The sequence below is a fragment of the Apodemus sylvaticus genome, chromosome 9, assembly GCF_947179515.1.
Source record: "Apodemus sylvaticus chromosome 9, mApoSyl1.1, whole genome shotgun sequence".
In the NCBI taxonomy this organism is placed as follows: Eukaryota; Metazoa; Chordata; class Mammalia; order Rodentia; family Muridae; genus Apodemus; species Apodemus sylvaticus.
Window position 1 is genome coordinate 71,169,206 of NC_067480.1, and position 22,212 is coordinate 71,191,417.

At 36.2% G+C, this 22,212-nt stretch overlaps 1 protein-coding gene across 1 annotated transcript in view; it reads right to left on the bottom strand.

The window, feature by feature from the left end:
- Positions 1–15,718, bottom strand: part of LOC127691931 (vomeronasal type-2 receptor 116-like) — a 30,152-nt gene extending 14,434 nt beyond the window's left edge. Inside the window, exons 1-5 of the mRNA XM_052191841.1 lie at positions 15,519–15,718; positions 7,939–8,227; positions 6,744–7,550; positions 916–1,143; positions 507–630 (exon numbers count right to left, since the gene is read on the bottom strand). Coding sequence (XP_052047801.1) covers positions 507–630; positions 916–1,143; positions 6,744–7,550; positions 7,939–8,227; positions 15,519–15,718 — 1,648 coding nt within the window. The remainder of the gene's footprint in view (positions 1–506; positions 631–915; positions 1,144–6,743; positions 7,551–7,938; positions 8,228–15,518) is intronic.
- Between the last annotated feature and the right edge of the window lie 6,494 nt (positions 15,719–22,212).

Genomic DNA, 22,212 nt, shown 5'->3' on the forward strand with positions numbered 1-22,212 from the left:
AAAGGGTATTATTTCATTTAGAATACCCTTTACATGCTAGGCACCCAGGTTCATCAACTAAGTAACTATATATCCTCTGCCTCCTGAGTATGGGACCCACTATGGTTGGACTACACAAACCTTAGCATGCAATAGCAAAAAATTCCCTTTCGCATTTTACTCTTTGTAACAGTTCTGTTCTTTTCAGGGATTCTGAAAACACAGGAATAAATTAGAAATATAGGGAGTGCCAAATGCTACTCCCATACTTGAGAACATACACAGTTGCATATTCAATTGAAACAATACACATTCATCTCAAAATATATGTATTCCACACACATGAAGGATACCACACAATATATTTGTAAAATAGTACTAATTATGTAAAATAATATATTATGTTAAGAAACATAGGCATTTTATCTCTTCATTTACCTTCTAATTACCTTCAAGGTATTGCTGAGGAGGAAGGGTGGGGGAGAGACAAAGATTCTGTAGGCTTTTCCCCTACAGTTTGCAATTACCTGTGGCATTTGAAATCTCATTTTCAGGGCAAGGGGAACAATCAAAGCAGCAGGATGGTTTTTCTTCTGAGTAGGATTTCTTAAATCCAGGAGCACAGCTCACACTACACACAGAAGGGGGTATCTGTGGATCAAGATATGCATTGTTAGCAGATAGTAACTACTAGCACATATTATGAAACCTGCAGAATAGTGTGAAACAAATTTAATGGGCAAATTGAATTTAGTACAATGACTTATCACATACATTCAATTTCACAGAAAGTAAACAATGAAAAAATGTCACTCTTTCAAAGCATTCAGTAATTTAAAAGTGGATCTTATAATCACTGTGAGAAAAAAGACAGTGTACCACAATATTTTAATGATTAGTGTCTACATGGAAAACATTAAGTTACGCCAAACTCACCTGGCTATATCCTGAGGCCCACTGTATCATGTCCTCATATAAGTACAATTTTTGATCATGTAGGAAATATGAATAAAACCGTCCTATTTTCACCTTCATTCCAAGCCCTTGTGGAAAATTCCAAATCATATGGATCTCATACTCTGCATCTCTTTTTGTTTTCTGATTAACAATCACTATGTCTCCAAAAGGGTTAAAAAACTGCACTTTTCTCAAGGATGTGTGGATCTAAAGAGATGAAGCATTAGTAAAAACAAATATAAATTCACTAAATCAGGAAACATATCATTACGGGGTGAGCCTTTTCTCTCAACATCCAACCCTCATATTTTGTCATTTCAAGGTTTTTTCTCATTTTTTTTTAATCATCATGACTGAGGCAACTCAGGACTAAAAGAAATATTGTGTGTGTTCTCTTATATGTGTATATGGATGTTAACCTTTAGAAATGTGTGAATCAATCTTAATAACTGGATAACTGAGTAGTCCATAAGGGACTGAAGGTACATGTTACAATCTTTCAAGACAGGGGAACAAGAATATAATAGGATAAATAATAGATGAATAGATGTGGGATGGTGAAAGGTAGCATGGTCCTTGGTTCACCTAAAGCTAAAAGTCCGGGAGACACTGAAGGTATGATAGGAGCTTCATCTGTTCCTGGGCGCCAGCCCCTGTAACTAGCTGTAGCCCCCTATAGATTTGTAGCCAACAGTCATGTAAGGGCAATGCCCCAAGTCCCTCCACATGTAGAGGACATGACTTGTGGTCATGAAGACTTAAGACAAACCTCCATTTTACTGAGGTACCTAAAGGCCTGGAGAGCTTAGCCAATAAGCATTCCTTCCCGGACATTCCTCCTTTAAAAAGGTATGTAATCTCAGCCGCACACTGAGAAGTTGGTATTGTTTCAAACATCCACTTTTTGCCATGACAGTAAAGGTCTTAAAACCATGGACTACCAAGTGGAGACATGGAAAAGGTCTTCGCCCATAGAGCCACCATCTTTTCTCCTATAGAAGGCCCCTCTGCACTCCCAGCCACAACCACCAAGCTAAGCTTAAGCCCACCAACATCAAGCTGAGTACACTCCCCATGGGACAAGCCTGGGCTCACATCTATTTACCCCAGCCCCATGCCAGAGACAGCCTGAGGGCCCCCACTCTGTTCTCAACTTTTCCTCAGCATCCAGTGGTGCTTGAATGCCAAAGAGCCTGAGAAGCAGATGGCCCCAGCCTCATCACAGGCCCTGGGACCCCCAACCAGCTCTGGCCATCCCACACCTTAGACTGCATTCCCATCCCCGGAGCACTGTCCCAGGGCTTACACACAGTCCAACACCTGCCCAGCGATGGTATGGGGTAAGCTCCATCAACTTCCCATGTCCTGCCTCCCCAAGCGACCAAGCCCTGTAGTGGAGCAGACATGGGACCTACAACCCTACAAATGGGAAATGGTATACATGGATTAAATGAGGAGGAGAATGGGAGAACTGGATAATGGAAGAAATATTTGGAGTAGTAACTAACATTAAAGTCCTTTGGAAAAGTCACATCAATATAGAATCTCCTTAGATATATACCTATATAATGATAATTTAGATTGAGTCACTATATGATATGGAAGGCAATTCCCCAACTAGACATCTTATGCCACTGAATAAAACTTCAAGTGTAAGGATTACACTGCATCTTGCTGAGAAATTGACCAAATAAGTCTCTTAAAAACTGCAAACATCACAGACTGTTTCCAAGTAATAATATAAGGGTAGGGCACTATTCATGAATACAAAAATTACTTATGTCATTAAATGTGGAGAAATCAAACGGATGTCCAACTAGAAGCTTCACTGCTATTAACTAGACTTCATGTGCTAGAAATGCTATCAGAGGAGAAAAATAAATATCAATGATACACAACTACAAACACTGTGTGAACTACAACAGAGAATTGCCTCTGAGATAAAATGGTGCACTATTGACATGAGTTCTGTTAGTGAGACCAATCACATTCTGGTTGAATTTAAGACCCACTCCATGAGATAGAATTTGTATCTGACACTGTAAAAGTGTCCAAGAACCCAAGACTAGAGTGGCCACAGACTTTAGGAGCCATACAATACTCTCAGTTTCCTAAAGGGACATAGCAATACAATTACATCAAAAGATACACTGATACACTTATGTATCAGTGCCTATCTCAATCATTATTAGAGGAGAATTACCTTGCAGTTATAATCATTAACACAGACACACAGTGAACTGTACAATACACAGATGAGAGAACTTGGGGCACTCATTTCTAAACGAGGAGTCCTTAGCAAACCCCCATCCTCAATATTAAACATCCATGTGAAAGGTTTAGAAGGATTTGTCTTTGGACAAAAGACTGGTGTATGAATTAATACACAGAGATTATTAGTGCACAAACAAGGCATGCATGGGTTTACACCAAACAAAATCAGATCACAGTGAAAAGGAAATAGATGTAATATCTCAAGAAGCTATTTGCAATTGATACCTGCAAGAAAAGGGAAAATGAATTTTCTCAACTGAAGTGTCTCTCAGCATATTAACCATAATCCAGAAAAGAAATTGGCCATTAAAAAACAGACTCCATGGTATTTGTCTGTTTTTTAACTTTGTTTTATTCATTTTATCTTATTTGGTTGTTAGTTTTAATTTTCTTTTTTTCATATATGGCAACATGTACACACAGAAACAGAAAAGAAACAGAGATTGAATTACAAAACAACAGAAATGCCTAGAAAGATAGACAGACATAGAGAGACAAAGAGAAGGAAATGTAGAAAGAAGGGTAAGGAACCAAAAGGGGTTATGTGAGGAAAATGTAAGATCAATCTTATCTAAAATCTTTTTAAAATGCTGTTAGTAGCTTATTTATTTTTATTTTATGAACATGGGTGTTTGCCTGCATGTATTTGTAATGGTGTCATATCCCATGAAAACGGTGTTACAAACAGCTATTTGTTGCCATGAGGGTGTTGGGAATTGAACTGAGGTCCTCTGGAAAAGCAGCTAGTATTCTTAAATGCTGAACTATCTCTCTAGTTCCCTGAAAAATTTTTAAATAATACAATTAATTTTGTGAAAAATGTTTCTTAAACATTAAATCTGACATTTGTATCACCTTTGACAAAATTATTGACTTCATGAAAGGTAATGTCCAATATTTCATGTTATTTTGCTAATGATTTAATATTCTAATATTTTACATATTATAAAATGAAAAGGAGAGAAAACTCTTAATTGATAGAATAAATCCAAGAAAACTAGCTTTCAATATCCCTTGTTTCTTTAAGACTATTGTTTTGTCCCCATTCTATTTAGGATTGAAGCATCTACACGTTGGTCTTCCTTCTTTTTAAGCTCCAAATGGTTTATGGGTGGTATTATTTGTATTCTGATTTTTTTTTAACCTAATATATATTTATCAGTGAGTATATACCATGTGTGTTTTTTTGTGACTGGGTTACTTCACTCAGGATGATATTTTCAAGTTCCATCTATTTGCCTGCAAATTTCATGAATTCATTGTTTTTAATAGCTAAGTAGTATTCCATTGTGTAAATGTACCACATTTCCTATATCCATTCCTCTGTTGATGGACATCTGGGTTGTTTCAAGCTTCTGACTATTTTAAATGAGGCCGCTATGAACATAGTGGAGCATCTATCATATTTTATGTTGGAGCATCTTTTGGGTATATGCCCAGTTGTTGTGTAGCTGGGTCTTCAGGTAGAACTATTTCCAATATTCAGAGGAACTGCCAGATTGATTTTCAAAGTGGTTTTACCATCTTGAAGTACCACAAGCAATAGAGGCAATAGTTCCTCTTCCTTCACATCCTCTGCAGTTTATGCTGTCACCTGAGTTTTTCATCTTAGCCATTCTGACTGGTGTGAGGCAGAATCTCAGGTTCGTTTTGATTTGCATTTATTTCCCTGATGACTAAGGATGTTGAACATTTCTTTAGGTGCTTCTTGGCCATTCCAGTTTCCTCAGTTGAGAATTCTTTTTTGAGATCCAGACCTCAGATTTAATAGCGTTAGTTGGTCCTCTGGAGTCTAGCTTCTTGAGTTCCTTGTATAGTTTAGATATTAGCCCCCTATCAGATGTAGGGTGGGTAATGATATTTTCCCAATCTGTGGGCTGTTGTTTTGTATTATTAACAGTGTCCTTTGACTTACTGAAGCTTTTCAATTTTATGAGGTTCCATTTGTCCATTGTTGATCTTAGACCATGAGCCATTGGTGTTCTGTTCAGGCACATCCCCTGTGCCAATGTATTCAAAAGCTATTCCCCCTTTCTCTTCTATTAGATTCAACATATCTAGTTTTAAGTGGAGGTCCTTGATCCATTTGGACTTGTGCTTTGTACAAGGGCATACTAATGGATCATTTGCATTTTCCACATGCTGAATTGAGTTGGAATTTTGATGGGTATTAATTGATTCAGTAGATTGATTTTGGTAAGATGGCCAATTTTACTATGTGAATCCTTACAGTCCATGGCCATCTTTCTACCTTCTGAGGTCTTTTTTTATTTCTTTCAATCTCTTTTCTTCAGAGACTAGGAGGGATCTGGGAGGGAGAGTGGATGGGAAGGCCAAAAAGAGTGAACAGGATCAGGCATTGGAAGGGATAGCAGAGAAGTACAGAGGGTCAGGAAGTTGAATAGCAACGTGTAGCAGTGGAGGTTTCAGAACTCTGGAGGTAGCCACTAGAAAGCCCCGGATTCCAGGGAAGCAAGAGGCTCCCAGGACCCAACAGGGATAATGTTAGCAAAAATACCCAAAATATGGGGAGATACAAGCTGTAAAGACCACTCCAGCAAATTAGCATTGCCCTCAGTTGAGGCATAGGGACACTCGCCCACCTCAAAAATTTAACCGAGAAATGTTCCTATCTAAAGGAAAGACAAAGACAAAAAAATCTAATAGAGGTTGAAGGAAAGGCCATCCAGAGACTGGCCTATCTAGGGACTCATCCCACCTGCAGATCAAAACCTGACACTATTGCTGATATGAAGAAGCATTTGCTGATAGGAACCTGGTATAGCTGTTACCTGAGATGTTCTACCAGCACCTAATCAATACACATGCAGAAACTCAGAGTGAACTACCAGAACTGAGCTTACACCAGAGCTGCTACCCCAGTGGAAGAGCTATGGGAAGGACTGAAGGAACAGAAGGGAATTGCAACCCCATATGAAGAGAAGTATCAATTAACTGGATAATTCTCAGGGACCTAACCACCAACCAAAGAGAACACATGGAGGGAGCCATGGCTCCAGATATAGATAGAGCAGAGGATGACCTTATCTGACATCAATGGAAGGGGAGGCCCTTGGTCCTGTGGCAGCTTGTTGCCCCAGTATCATAGGGCATGCTAGAGCAGTGAGGCAGGAGTGTGTGGGAGAGTGGAGAAGCACCCTCATAAAGACAAAGAGGAGGGAGAAGATGGAGAATAGGATAGGAGGTTTGTGGAGGAGTAACTTGGAAGGGGGTTGATTTGAAATGTAAATGAATACAATGATTAATAAAAAGAATACTGTTTTTGGGTCACACTACATATATTCAAACAACAAAAATAAACTCAATAAATTGTATTTATACATTTTGATACACACACATATAACAATATTGAAAGAAAAAAGGCAATCAACTCAAGAAAATATTGAGTAGACACACCTTAATGTCTAGCAGAGGACAGAGTAGGAGAAAGGTATAATTGTTTCAATTAAACATATTTTTAAAACATGGGTCATTTTGAGAGTTCCAATAGCTGCTAATGGAAGACACTTTACCTTTAAGCAATCCTGTACTATCTGGGTCACATGTTTCAGTTGCTGAAAATCTATTCTTTGAAGGATTATTTCATGAAGGGCATGGGCCACAGCATACATAGCATTGTATATATTGTAACACTCATCATTCATGGCCATAGCAAAACTGTGCCATGGTAACCATTCCCATGAGTTTCTGGATGTGCAATGGTTTGGTGTTTTACAGTTAGATTTTAATATTGAACAGTTAGAGTACATCCACCCCAGTCTTTCAGAAGAAAAATAATGCGTGTCCTTAGAAAGATTCATTCTGTGAAAAAAATTATTTAAAGTTGAAACATCTCCATGATATTGTGAAATAGTAAAAGTCCCATGGAATGAAGCAGGGCTGAAGTCTCTCTCCATTGTGAGGGCATCCCATTGTGAAGTAGTGAACCAGATTTTCTGTGTGCCTAAATATTTCCAATGTTTAAAGCTCACTTCTAAAGCAGTATTCATTTCTCCATAAATTATAACAACATTTGCTGATGAGGTTATTATTTGGTTGTAATATATCTCAGCCCTTGTTGTAAATAACTGCATGTTCTGTGGAATCACATTCACAAAGGCTAAACAGAGTCCATTTCTTTGCATTTCTTCTCTTATATCTAAGAGAAATTGAATACCTTGGTCATCATCTTGGATAGCTAGGCCTACCCATGTCCAGCGGAAATGGAACAGCAAGGATACCATGGCTTCAGACAGAAAACTGTCTTTGGGGGCAATCTGATGCAGATTAGGAAACTTGTTCTGGTCACTCAGGAGAGGGTGGAATGGTCCATATGTAATCTAAAGGAAGCAGAACAAGAAAGCAACATGAGGAAGAGGGTTGCTGTCAAGGTCAGTCTAAGTTGTTAATTTTATTAAAGAACAGTTAGAAGTTATATGAAAAAATATTTGCAGTTCATGTCCAAAGTATTACTTAACTACCCACAATCCTCTAAAAATATAGAGTCAACTTTAAGCCTTCTAGAAATTCTTATTTCCTATAACTCTACCCTTTTTTTCTATTTTAAATAATTCTTGAAGCTACATCAAGACTCTGATTATTAACTCTTTGAGAAACATAGATCAAGGTGTATAAACCTACAATACCCAATCTCTTTGATGACTGCAGTTAACAGGCAGTATCCAAACTCTTCCACAAAAACAAGCAAACAAACAAAACCTATGTTACCTGTGGAATGAAGTTGAGGTGAAGAATTGCTGCCACTTGTGCAGATGACACCCACCATGGGCCTGTAAGTACTACTTCACAGTCACCTGGATTACAGACATAATTAGGAACAGTGTGATAATATTTTGTCATTATGTTTAGAGTAGTGAATAATGATAAATAAGCATTGCATTCTCCTTTAAAATATGAAATTTCCAGAGACACATTGGGTAAAAGGTAGGGGTTATTGTTTATCTCCTCCATAGCAAAATACAGTGACAGAACATACTGGTATATTTTGGAAGGCAAACTGAAAGAAAATAGAAAATTATGATAATTATAAATGTAATGCCCAACAGGCGTATTTTCCAACTGAATTGACTAAATATTGCAAACTTAATGTTATTCCCCTTAAATTCCTATTTGAAATCATTTCCTGTTTTTGAAAGTCCAATAAACTTGAGATCATTACAGAAACATAAGAATCTTCAAATTCATAAGCATTAATTAAATTTTTTCATAAAATCCAGTTGATTACATTCATGTTCTAGAAGGAGCAAGAAAAAGGCATATATGCCATTCTGAGCCTGAAATGGGCCTCTTATCAGACATTCTATCTACTCCTAACTTAATTGTAGTGTTTCCATCATCAGGAGCTATGATAAGAAACACAATTTACTAACTATGGAATTTATTGGATTCTCTCACAGCTCACTGCACCAAGACAGTAATATAGGTAATGAATATATAGTTTATATAAGCTTGCAACAGTTGGTCACAAAGATTCTTTAAACTCATTCTTACAGAGGGCAAATATTACCATCCTACTTTGCCCCTCTTGTTTATTTATTCCTGTTCTTCTAATCATTTTCTAATTGTATCCACAAAATGCTGAATGATAAATATCTCAGCTAATAATATTTATCAAACTAGTTCACAATACTTCATTATTTTTTGGTCATTGCAAAATTTTCTTCATTTAAGATGGGCCAGACATAATGACAGATTACAGTAGTTCTAGGACCAGCAGGTGGATGTTTGAGCAGTGTACAGAACTGTAATTCTACTGTGCGAATTCCAAGACAGCCAATTACCCAAAGAAATACTGTCTCAAAAATAAAAACAAACAAAAAGGGTTATGTCATCATATTGAACTAACATTTATTTTAGTAGCTAAAAAATATCAAAATATGTGCTATGGTGTGTCTTTATCTACTCATATTTTATATCTGTCCCACATTTGATTTAGAATTAAAAAAAGAAAAACATGAGATAAGCAGAAAAAGTAGAATAAAAAACCCCTTTTCAATTTTGCTACCCAGTTTCACAATCTTACCCAAGAATTACTTATTGGATTTTATTTTTAAAAATATTCCATCATGACATCATCCCTCTACTCATTTCACATTTTCTGTACATTTCTATTAGTACTAGATTTAAATTTTAATCAAATAAATTAGATCACCATTTCTTGTGGATTCTATGGCACCTCAAGTGCAAAGAAAAAAAAGGATGGACTTGCTTTTCAATTGAACATCTACTTTTGCCTTATCCATTATTTTATTCTTTCATGTCCTAATTTTCCTCGTTTGCTCCAAAATACATGCCCTATTTTATGTGTAGCTGTGGATCAGCATATCCTGTCCTGTGTTCCTTCCAGAATATGTCTTACTGCCTTACATTATCTTTTACTTTGATCCCTTTCACCATAAAATTTCTCCAGTTTCTGAAATGGTAGATTGCTAATTTCTATTTTCAATTTTTTGTTTTATTTCCTTAACCAATATATATATAAAATCATGCTTTTGAATTTTGGTTTAAAATAGTTGATTTAGTGTCTACATCTATTTTAGTTCTAGATAGCATTTTGCTTTAGTGTAATTGAGAATACCTAATTTGCTTACATTTCATGACTTTTCCTTACATGTCTTGACCTTAAATATTTCAAGACACGGAATTCATGGAATTTTAATTGAAGATATTTTTCCTGTATAAAAATCTTAGACAGGGTGCTGTAGAGACACTTCAATACATACTGATTTTGTAGAGAACCCAAACTGTTTAATCAAAAGAAAACATGCCAGCCCACAATTACTTGTCATTCCAACTCCAGGGGATCTGAAGCTAACAGCCTCCATTAGCATCTTCACTCACCTTCACTTATCCCCACCATAAATCAATCAATCAATAAATAAATAAATAAACAAGATATACACACACATACATGTGTGTATTATGTATGTGTGTATTATGTATATGTGTATGTTATGTATCTATGTATCTATGTATATATGTACATATGTATATATGTGTATATGTGTATATATATGTATGTGTGTATATATATATATATATATATATATATATATATATATGAAGAACTTTAAATTGTGGATTGGACCTAAAATCCAGACAGAAAGTGATTGGTTATTTTCATGACATATGTGCCACTATAGTAGCCACAAGCATTGGGCAACTTGGTGATCATTGTTTCTGTGTCTTATGAAGTTCACAACTGGGTAAGATTTGTGAATTATTTTTCTCCCTCATCAGTGTATATAGCACCTTCCAGACATATTGAGTGTTATTCACTATGGAAAAAAATCTTGCAGCTGTGTAGCGGCTTGTATTCTCATGCCAATTCTGGTACTCAAAAATACTGCTTGCAGTGTACCACATGTAAAATAAAGGAAGCCTGCCCCTTGTTGGATCTGACTGGGAAATAAAGTTGCAACAGCCAATGACTGAGCAGGGAGACAAAGGCAGGAATTTTATATTTCCTGGAAAAGGGACAAAGAGAAGAATGGTTCCCACAATGAGAGGGTTGTAGGACAGACTACACACCATGAAGGAATAAGAGAGTGAGATGGCAAAAATATAAGTGCAAAGGAAAAGCAACCCCATGGGAGGCCTGCCCAGAAGGAAACAGGGCAACAAAACTAAAATATATATTGAGAAGATGTTAATTCAGGAATAGCAGGTGGGGTGTGGAAGCTGCTGGGAGGGTTGGAAGTGTTCAGCCATTGAGTTAGTAATGGTTGTGTCTAAGTGTCATTATATTCATGAATCCAGAGAATTCTGGTAGGTGACAAGTAGTATGATCATCTGTTGTAACCTCAAAGTGGATTAACAATTCACCACTACAGATGGTGCACAATGCGGTGGGCTAGTACTAATAAAAATTATTTAGAGACTCTCAGATGGAATACACACACACCACGGCGGAACACTAAGAGTTAGGGAGAATTGGCTTCTTAGTGGGCTGCAGATTTTGCTTGAGCCACAGGGGATTAATTCCTGCAATTTAGAACTAATAAAAAGAATTTGGGCTCAGAGGTACTTGGAGCTCCTGCTGTGCAAAAACTCAGGCTACAAGAAGGCAGAGAGAGAGAGAGAGAGAGAGAGAGAGAGAGAGAGAGAGGCAAATGGTAAAAGCTACCTGCTTCCCACAACCAGATACACAAAAATAGTGATGATATTTTCTAGCTCCATCCTTTTGTCTGCAAATATCATGTGGTCCTCATTCTTAATAGTTTAGGAGCATTCCATTGTGTAAATGAACCACATTTTCTGTATCCATTCTTCTGTTGTGGGTCACCTGGGTTGTTTCCAGCTTCTGGCTATCACAAATAAGGCCACTATGAACATAGTGGAACACGTGCTCCCGTTGCATGATGAGGCGTCTTTGGGGTATATTCCCAGGAGTGGTATTACTGGGTCTATTTCCAACTTTCTGAGGAACCTCCAGATTGATTTGCAGAGAGGTTGTACAAGTTTGCAATAAAGGAATGCTCTTGTCTCCTCAGCATCCTCGCCAACATGTGCTGTCACCTGACCTTTTGATCTTAGCCATTCTGATTGGTGTAAGGTGGGATCTCAGGGTCGACTTTGGGTAACTCAGACCCAAAAGGACATGTATGGTATGTACTCACTAATAAGTGGATATTAGCAAAAAAGAAAAAAGTACACAATACCCAAGATAACAGTTCACAGACAAAACCTCAAAGTTTAGGTCAGCAAACTGAAGGGCTGAAGTGAGGACACTTCAATTCCACTTGAGAGGGAGAAGAAAGCAATCACAAGTGGTGAGGAAGAGAGGGACCTGGGAAGGAAAATGGATAGGAGGTTGGGGCACAGAGGGGAACCTCATCTGGTGTTTTGTGAGAGAAAAGGACTGAAGTCCTGAGGACCAATAGAAAGAATGGAAACAGGCACCTCGGGAGTTATGAAATTGGGGGTCCCTCCAGAATGCACCAGAGACCTGGAAAGTGAGAGACTCTCAGGCTTCAAAGGGAAGGGCCTTAGCTGAAATGCCCAACAGTAGAAATTGGCTACCTATAACTCTCCACGTACACGCGTCCAGTGATGATTTGAATGAAACCATTGGCCCACAGGGCTTGGAACTATTTGGAAGTTTGGCCTTGTTTAAATAGGTGTGGCTTTGTTGGATTAAGAGAGTCATGGGTGATATGCTTTGAGGTTTCATATGATATAGCCACACCCAGTTTCACTGTCTCTTCCTGATGCCTGTCAATGCAGATATAAAAGTCTTAGCTACCTCCTGAGCACCATGTTGGCCTGCATGCCACCATGCTATCCGCCATGATGTTATCAGGCTAAACCTCTGAACTGAAAACCAAATTGAATATGTTTTCATTATTGGGAGTTACCAATGTCGTGTTCTTTTCCCCAAACTACCACTGACCAGGACACTTTTCTTCTGAAAATGCTCTTATTTTCTTCCCTATCTCACAGTATACATGAAAAGGCTTATTATATGATGAAATGACATCAAAGGCATCTGGGTTAGGCATGCCCAAAAAATGTAGAGTGGAATAATTTCTTTTATCAACAGAATTTTTCAGTATCTTCTAGGATCTTGTTTTTAAACAAGGAGATATGCAATTAAATATCAGGAAAACCACAAAAGACTGACAAGTCTGGACAGTAATACTTAGCCCAAAATAGAATGGAAAATATCACTAAAGAGGAACATGATAGTCAAATAAATATAATGAATTAGGTGATTGTCAAAGATTTGGTCAATTCATAAGAATGAATCAAACCAAATTAGAGATCCATATGAACTGTAGTAATATAGTCAAGTATAATTATGGAAAGCCTAGGGAAGAGATTTTGCTTAGGCAAGAAGGCTAAATGTCATCATTGGAGAATAATTAGTGTTTCTCAACTTGGCTGAAAATGATAAAAACTTAGGACGAAAGTTATAAGACAATTACTTAATTATATAGTTTTGTTTATATGATTATCATAAAACAAACTGCTTGTGATAACAGTTCTGAATCACAAAGAATATGTCATTATATATAATATCAATATTTTACTAATTAGCTACAATATATTTGAGAGTTCAAAATAAATATATGTAGAAGATATAGTAGAAAATGGAAGATAACCTTGTGTGCATGTGGAAATATATTTAAACATATTCTTCAAAAGACAAATTTTCCATAAGATTATTTCTATAACTTGTGCTTGTAAATAATCATATTTTAAAACTAATTTGAACCACTAAGTTATAATTGTTTTAAAATTATCTTACTTACCTCATAAAAATATATATGTGATAACATCACTATACACACCTAATATACAAGACTACATTATGTCAATATCAAATAAAACCAAGTGTAGACAGGTACAAATGTATTTTAGTAATTCATATTTATGTTTTTCTCAGATTATAAAACCATATGTATTATATTCCAAAATCTGAAAAAGGTTTATCAATATTGTCATTAGCTATTTAACACAACAATAGATTCTATTAAAAATAAGATATTCAAGTATTAGGGGGATATATTACTATGCTGGCCATGTAGAGCAGCTATATATAATATAAAAATACTGATTTATAACTTGTGACACATTGCTGTATAACAGAATACACAGCAGAAAGATTAAGTTTGAATGATAGGGTTTTGTAAGAAGTTTGTAGATCTCTTAAAATCTAAAATTTCTATAAGTGATACCTTGGACTTTTGAGGGCCTGTAGCATTTCTGTTTATATTTGTTTTGTTGTTGTTGTGATTTTATATCTCTATAAGGACTACAACTTACACTTCCAATTTTAGCTGGTAGAAGCACAAATATAGTGTGCAAATAAATATTTGAAAAAATTATCATTATTCTAAAATTATTTACCTCTTATGACGTTAGGATTTTTAAAAACAGCTATGAAATCTTTATAAATCTAGCACACAGGGGGATATGCCACCTTGGGTTTGGAAGGCACATAAGCCAATCATGCTCTCCAACCACAGAAAACCTTTTCAGTGCCCAGTTCTGAAGAGAAGTGAGGGCTGAGGCATTCTACATCCTGATGTAAAGAGAATGGAATGAAGAATAGCAGAGGGAAAGCCAAAGTCAGTGTTACTATGGCTTACTGATTGCTGGAAACAAGGTTTCTTTTATCCTCTATAACTATACTACATTAGTTCTTAATAACTACACATAATATTGTTACAACTGAAAATGAATGTCATTCACGTGAAATTCTTACACACACCAAGAGGTGGATCCTAGAAGTTTCCACAACTGAACATCTAAATACTGCACACATAAATTCAAGACAGAATATATTTTAGCTGATAACAATCAGTATTAAAGTGAATATAATGCACAGGCTCATAAAAATATGTGAAGTTTGAAAATATATGTAAGTGACATCACTGTCAGAAACTGTAAAGAAGCACAAGACACCATGCAAACAAATGTTAAGATGCAAACATTCTCAACAGCAGTAGAGATGAACTAGTGTGAGAGGCTTTATTGCTATTGTCAATGATTTGCATTACTGCTAACCCCATCATTCTAGGATTTGGCAGGGAAAGAGAGCAGCAAAGCTTTCAGTGTTATCTAGTTTTCTATCAGGAGAACAGACATTCTGTTACAATTACCCAAATGTCACATCCATTTATTTCTTGACTAGAATTCTGGAAATTACTAACACCTCTAATTGTGGACAGGGCATATTTCACAGTGAGGTACCTCACAAATAGAAAGTCTAAAAAATATCATATCTTTCTGAGGACTTTTTCTGTACTCAATATCAGGTCCAAAACTGACAAAAATGATGGTGTTCAATCTGTAGAAGGAGTAGGTTTGGTCACTGTAAAACATTGACCCTTGCAGAATGTAGCAGACCTCTTGCATGGAATTTAGGTTTTGTATGCCAGCAAGAGCTGCAGTAATAGACACTCCCAGGAGCACTTATCCACAGTCTCCTAAGACTTTGCTCATTGCATTGGTTTCAACTGAATTTATACAAAGATGATTGGTCGACATGAAGTGGAACATTTCAAAACCCAGGGATATTTAATGAATCTATTTTGAGAGTACGATGTCTCTAAGTTGGGAAAATTCTAAGAGAGTTTAGTAGAAAGAGACTCAAATAGAGACTGAGCCATTAAGGAATGTAAAATTGGTGCTCAGAAAAATCCCCAAATAAACTGTGGCAATTTTATAAAGTTCTGGTTCAGAAGAAGAAGAAAGAAGTTGGTTGACCCATGTACAGATCTCTGACACTGTGGCGATGAGAATCATGAGGTAGAAAACAAAGAGCTGCAAGGAGAACTCACCAGGATGTAAAGAGATACTTAAAAAAGTCTTTCGGTGCAGGCTCCTCGTCCGTGTAAAGGAGAAAGGCACAGTCCTGAGGCAAGTCACCATCGCAGTTTTCATTGAACTTCACTCTCCAAAAGCACATGTTTTCAGTTGAACTGCACAGAAGAAGAAGAAACTTCAGGAGCAAAAGTATAAAAAATGAAGTGAACATCATTTGTAACAGTCACACTGTAAGCCTGAATTGTGTAAGGACCAACAGTGTTACTCAAACATGTTATATAGACTATTGTGCATATATGTCTGCTTTTATTATGCTTGTGGCTGAAGAGGGCCCAGATAACCCTCAATTTCTTTCTCTCCAGTTTGTACCAAACTCTCAAGAGGGATAGAAAATACCCTGGCCTCAGGTTCTGCAGCTGCTTTTGACATTCAGGCAATAAACAGTTTTCAAAACATGTTATGAGAAAAATCTTCAGTTGCCTTGGGTGCTATGATTTCATTCAAGCCCCTGGTGTGAGTTCCTCCTCCTCACAGGAGAACTCCTTTTGAGCAAAATACGAATCCTAACAGGCCATTTGTATGACCACATTCAATTTCATTAATGAGTGGATTTCACAAAGGCATCAAAATCTCTAGAAAGCTCAAAACACAATAGCCATGATATGCTCAATTCTCTGAGAGAAGTATGGGTAAAATTGCAAACAAAGTTCAGACCACTCCAGAGCATTCACTATGCCATATTTAAACTACTCAAGACAACACACATGTGCAGAATCATCAAGAATTCAATGTGATTTCAACATTGAGAGAAGCAGCCATAAAGCCAAATCCATGCATTTGCCAAATAATGATGACCAAGTATTACCTGGTCTTTCCTACTCTATGACTACATTACAGCTTTATGTAGAGTTCTAAAACATGATTTCGCCTTCATTCCTCAATTCCTATCGATTTTGTTGATGTATTTCTTTACCTACACCATTAAGTTCCTCCAATGTTTATATTATTTATAGCAATTTCTTTCTAGAAATCACTTCCATATATTTTCTCCTTTGGAGAACCTCAGGTAAGTAGACAGAAATAGAGATTCAGGTGAGATAGACAGAATTAATGTTGATAAAAGAAGAAATTCATCATTCAAGGAAGAATATGGAATTCTAATGTGCAGAATGTGTAGTATAGTGTGTACTTTCTGAAACTGCATTTGTTTTTCAAAGAAAGTATAAACTCTCACCAAAGACACTGAACAGGGAATCCAATGAATGTGGGAGAGCCAAAACTGTACGTTTTAGGAGGGATAGAGCACACCAAGAACACAGGCCCAATGTAGCTAAGGAGTCCTCACAGAGAAGGAAATTACAAGCACAGGGCCTACAAGGGTCTGAACTAGGGCCTTTTCCTATGTTATGCCTGTCATCATGGCGCCTTTTTCTGGGACTCCTAACTGTAAGAACAGGTTTGTTCTGACTCCTTTGTATGCTTTTGTTACTTGTTTCTCCTCCTGGATTGTGTTGTCCAACATGAATATAAGGGTTTTACCATGGGTTTTTGTATTTTATTGAGTCCTGTCTTCAGTTTGTCTCTTATAGAGTTGCTCTTATCTAAAGAGGAAACAGGGGAAGGGGTATGGATTTGAGGGAGAAGAGAAGTTGAAGGGAATGAGAAGGAATGTAGGGAGGGGAAACTGTGATTGTGATGTACTGTATGACCAAAGAACCCACTGTCAATAAAAATAAATAAGAGCCTATGCTACCGTTAATTTTCCTTATCAAAATTCCTATTATTTTATATTTTATATAATCCAGCTAACATTTCTTACCAACCATCATCATCCCTACTTTTATAACACAAACATGCACTTAACTGGACCAAATTCTACTAGATGATGAGAGAACTGTCAACAATACTATTCAAATTGTTCCATATAAAAGGATTAAAAGTCCTTTTTTTTTGTTTGAATTTATAATATGATTGCATTTCCCTTTCTTCCCTATATATACCTAAATACATGCAGAAAACATACTCATTCTATGTAATGTTACTTGTATGTATACATATTTAGAAATATTTAACATATAGATTTTCATTCATTTTTAATATTTCTTTAATGTTTTCTCTTTACTTTTGAGATAGTAATATTATATAACTTTTTCATTTTTAAAGAAAGTATATACTTTAATGGCTTCTTTGCATATTTCCTATTGGACACAATTGTACAAGCTTATGTTTTCCATATTCATTCCTCTTCTCATTGATTTTAAATCCTTACCAAAAAAAAAAAATCACTTTTCTAACTTCCATTTCCAGACTTAACAGACACAAACACATATGAACACACACACACAATCATATACACAGGCACATATGAATGAATACACACAAGTACAGTCCATATATGTTTGTCTACAAGATAAAATGTGGTAGTTGTTCTTTTACCATCCTATTTCTTCATATGTTTTCTATTCCCAAGCCCTATTTAGAATAGTCCTCCCCAAGTACACCCTCCTTTTTGTCAATGACATGTATATATAATGGAAAATGTTACAATCTGCAAATTGTAGTAAATATTTTTCTGATGAGTCTTCCTTATTTTTTAAAAGACAGTTAGACTGGTGTAAGGTTTACTGATGTCCTCAAGGGTCTTTCCCAGTTTCTTTTCTATTAGCTTCAGACTGTCTGGCTTTATGGCTAAGAGATTAAAAATTCAGGAGAAAGCAGGTGTTGGCAAGGATGTAGAGAAAGAAGAACACTCCTCCGCTGCTGGTGGGGTTGCAAATTGGTACAACCACTCTGGAAATCAGTCTGGCGGTTCCTCAGAAAACTGGGCACCTTACTTCCAGAGGATCCTGCTATACCACTCCTGGGCATATACCCAGAGGATTCCCCACCATGTAATAAGGATACATGCTCCACTATGTTCATATCAGCCCTATGTATAATTGCCAGATGCTGGAAAGAACCCAGGTATCCCTCAACCGAAGAGTGGATGCAAAAAATGTGGTATATCTACACAATGGAGCCATTAGAAACAATGAATTCATGAAATTCTTAGACAAATGGATGGAGCTGGAGAACATCATACTAAGTGAGGTAACCCAGTCTCAAAAGATCAATCATGGTAAGCACTCACTAATAAGTGGATATTAGCCTAGAAAATTGGAATACCCAAAACCTAATCCACACATCAAATGAGGTACAAGAAGAACGGAGGAGTGGCCCCTGGTTCTGGAAAGACTTACTGTAGCAGTATAGGGCAAAACCAGAACAGGGAAGTGGGAAGGGGTAGATGGGAGAACAGGGAGAGGGAAGTGGGCTTATGTGACTTTCAGGAAGTGGGGGGCCAGAAAAGGAATGTAAATAAAAAATATATCAAATAAAAAATCAAAAAATAAAAATAAATAAATAAATAAATAAATAAATAAAAGACAATTAGAGTCATCAGCCTTCCTGACAATGGCATGTTTTACTAATTTTTATGGCTGCATAAAATATTCATGTATACAATTATCTGATAATGATCACTAAAGATGATTCCATGTCTTTTGGATGATTTGGAACATACTCTAGTATACATGAAGGCCTATAGAATGTTAATTTTAATATTTTTGATATGTTTTCAAGTTATAGATTGGATGGGCCAGTTGGCTGGTAGTCGTACATTCAGATATAAGTGGATTTCACTGTGATATAAACACTTTATATTCTCACCAGAAAAATCTATGGTTTTTTACATTCTGTGCATCACTAAAATTATTTGTTGCAGTACTCTCCATCAAATCAGCTGTTCTACGTAGTAATATAGAATCTCAGTGTAGAAAGCATTAACATTTTCAATTAGCTAAGGATCTTAAATATGTTTTCACATATTTATTGGCCATTTGTATTACTTCTTTATAGAATTGTGTAGACAGTAGCTTTTCAAATCATCTGACAACTTTCCTGTGAATTAAAGTGTTTAATTTTTCAATTTTTCTTTATCATCAAAATATCAATCTCCTGTTAAACGAATCTCTTATATTATTCTGTCCTGTTCTAGGGACTTTCTATTGATTTTGCTATTCATTTCCATTGCAATGTATAAAATATTTAAATTAATTTAACAGTATCTATCATATCTATCTAATTCTGCCTGAGTTTTTGAAATCTTGTCACAAATGTCATTGTTAATCTACATGTTGAAGAATTCTACAGTGTTATTTTCAAGCTATTTCAAATGGAAAGGACTTCATTTAACTGTCTTCATTCATTTTGTACATGGTTTCTTCAGAGATGACACATTAAGCTCTACATAGCTTACATAGCAACATATGGCACACAAAACAAATTAAACAAAGTTTAGAAAAATTCCAGCATCTCCAAGTGTCCTACCCAATCATAATGAACTAAACATTAAGACGACATCAAGCAAATATTGTCTAAGTAAAAAAATTTGTGGAGATTAAACAACTTATTGCTGAATGATATATTTGTCAAAAAAAAAAGAAAAAGACCCTGAAAGTATATAAAAATAAAAACAACCAATGATAATGAATACATTATCAAAATTATATAAACAGACTGAAAATGAAATCAATCCAACAAGTATGGCTATCTTAGTACTACAAGGGAAATCTAGAGATCAAATTGCCTAAATCAAAAAATCAGAAAGAGACCAAAAATGGCTTAATAACCTAAGTCAAAAAATGTTTTCTCCAAAAAGATGGAGAAATAATAACAAATTAATTCAAATCCAGAGAATGTTCAGAAATAATAAAAAGCAGTGCTGAAATTAATGAAAGACATTACAAAATACTAAATGATTCTAATTGCTAGGTCTTTAAAAGGAGACAGGACTGACACACCCAAATAACAAAAAGAAAAAAAGAAAACTACAACAGCATCATCATCATCAACAACAACAAAGAAAAACAACAACAACAAAAATAATAACAATAACAATAAAGAAAATATAGAGAGATATGTTCCAAATTAACAGGAGAATAAGGGAATGTCTAGGAACTACAAAAAGCACCAAAGAAATATCAGATTATAAGTGAATATTTAAAAAATCTATACTCAGACTTGAGGAACCTGAACCATAAAGCCAATCTTCCCAACCCCTCACCAATCTTCCTTGCTCACTGAGTCCTCAGGGACAAATCAAGCTTATTTGAGAAGCCTACTGTCCCCTCTGCACACTAATTCTCCCCTACCTCTCTGACCTCCTTCATCAGACATGCAGATCCCTAAACACACAGGTTAGCTTCTCTTCCCCCACCCATCTTCACTGCTCACTGAGTCCTCTAGGACAACCCAAGCTGCCATGAGCAGCTTGCTAGCCCAGGTGGACCTCTATTCTTCTGACAACTCTCTGCACACCTTCATCTGACCTTCAGCTCCTGACCCATAAAGACCTGCAGTTGGAGAACCACAGAGCTGAACGATAAGCATCAGAGGCCTGCCACACTGGGACAATCGCGGTTAACGCCCTTCCAATACCTACTATAACAGGAACATCCTGGGACCAAAGCCATCGAAATGGTCAAAGGCCCTCAATCGGACATAATCATAGCAAGGATAATATAACACCTCCAGTGCACAGTACAATAGTACTATTTTAGCAAGCCCTAGATATCCTAACACAACCAGAGCAAAAGAACATGGCCTTAAATCCAATCTTCTAAACATGAAAGAGACATCTAAGGAGAAAATTAATAAGTCCCTTTAAAAATTACTGGAAAATACAATTAAACAAGTAGAGGTCTTTAAAGAGAAAACAAATAAATCCCTTAAAGATATACAGGAAAATACAATTAAACAGGTGAAAGAAATAAGTAAAACTGTGCAAGACCTGAAAGTGGAAATGCAAAAGATAAACAAAACATAAACATATGCAGCAGAAAATAACCATTTCAGAAATCAATGAGAGGAGAGGCCATTGGTCCTGTGAAGGCTCGATTCCCCAGAATAGAGGAATGCAAGTCAGGAAATTGGGGAGGGGGATAAGCAGGGGGAGGGGGATGGGAAAGGGGATTTTCAGAGGGGTAACAAGGAAAGGGAATACCATTTGAAAAGTAAATAAAGCAAATATCTTTCCTTTGAAGGGCTGGATTTGTGGAAAGCTTTTTTGTAAATTTGTTTTTGTCATGGAATAACTTTGTTTCTCCATCTATGGTAATTGAGAATTTTGCTGGGTATAATAGCCTGGGTTGGCATTTGTTTTCCATTAGGGTCTACATGACATCTGCCCAGGATCTTCTGGATTTTATAATCTCTGTCGAGAAGCCTGTTTTAATTCTGATAGGTCTGCCTTTATAAGTTACTTATCTTTTCCCCTTACTGCTTTTAATATTCTTTCTTTCTTTAGTACATTTTGTGTTTTAATTATTATGTGATGGGAGTAATTTCTTTTCTGGTCCAAACTATTTGGAGTTCTGTAGGCTTCTTGTATATTCATGGGCATCTCTTTTCTTTAAGTTAGGGAAGTTTTCTTCTATAATTTTGTTGAAGACATTTACTGGACTTTTAAGTTGGAAATCTTCACTCTCTTCCATACCTATAATCCTTAAGGTTTGGTCTTCTCATTTTGTCCAGTATTTCTTGGATGTTTTGAGTTAGGTGCTTTTTGCATTTTTCATTTTCTTTGACCATTGTTTCAGTGCTTTCTGGTATCTTCTGCATCTGAGATTCTTTCTTCTGTTGTTGGTATTTGTATCCTTGACTCCTGAT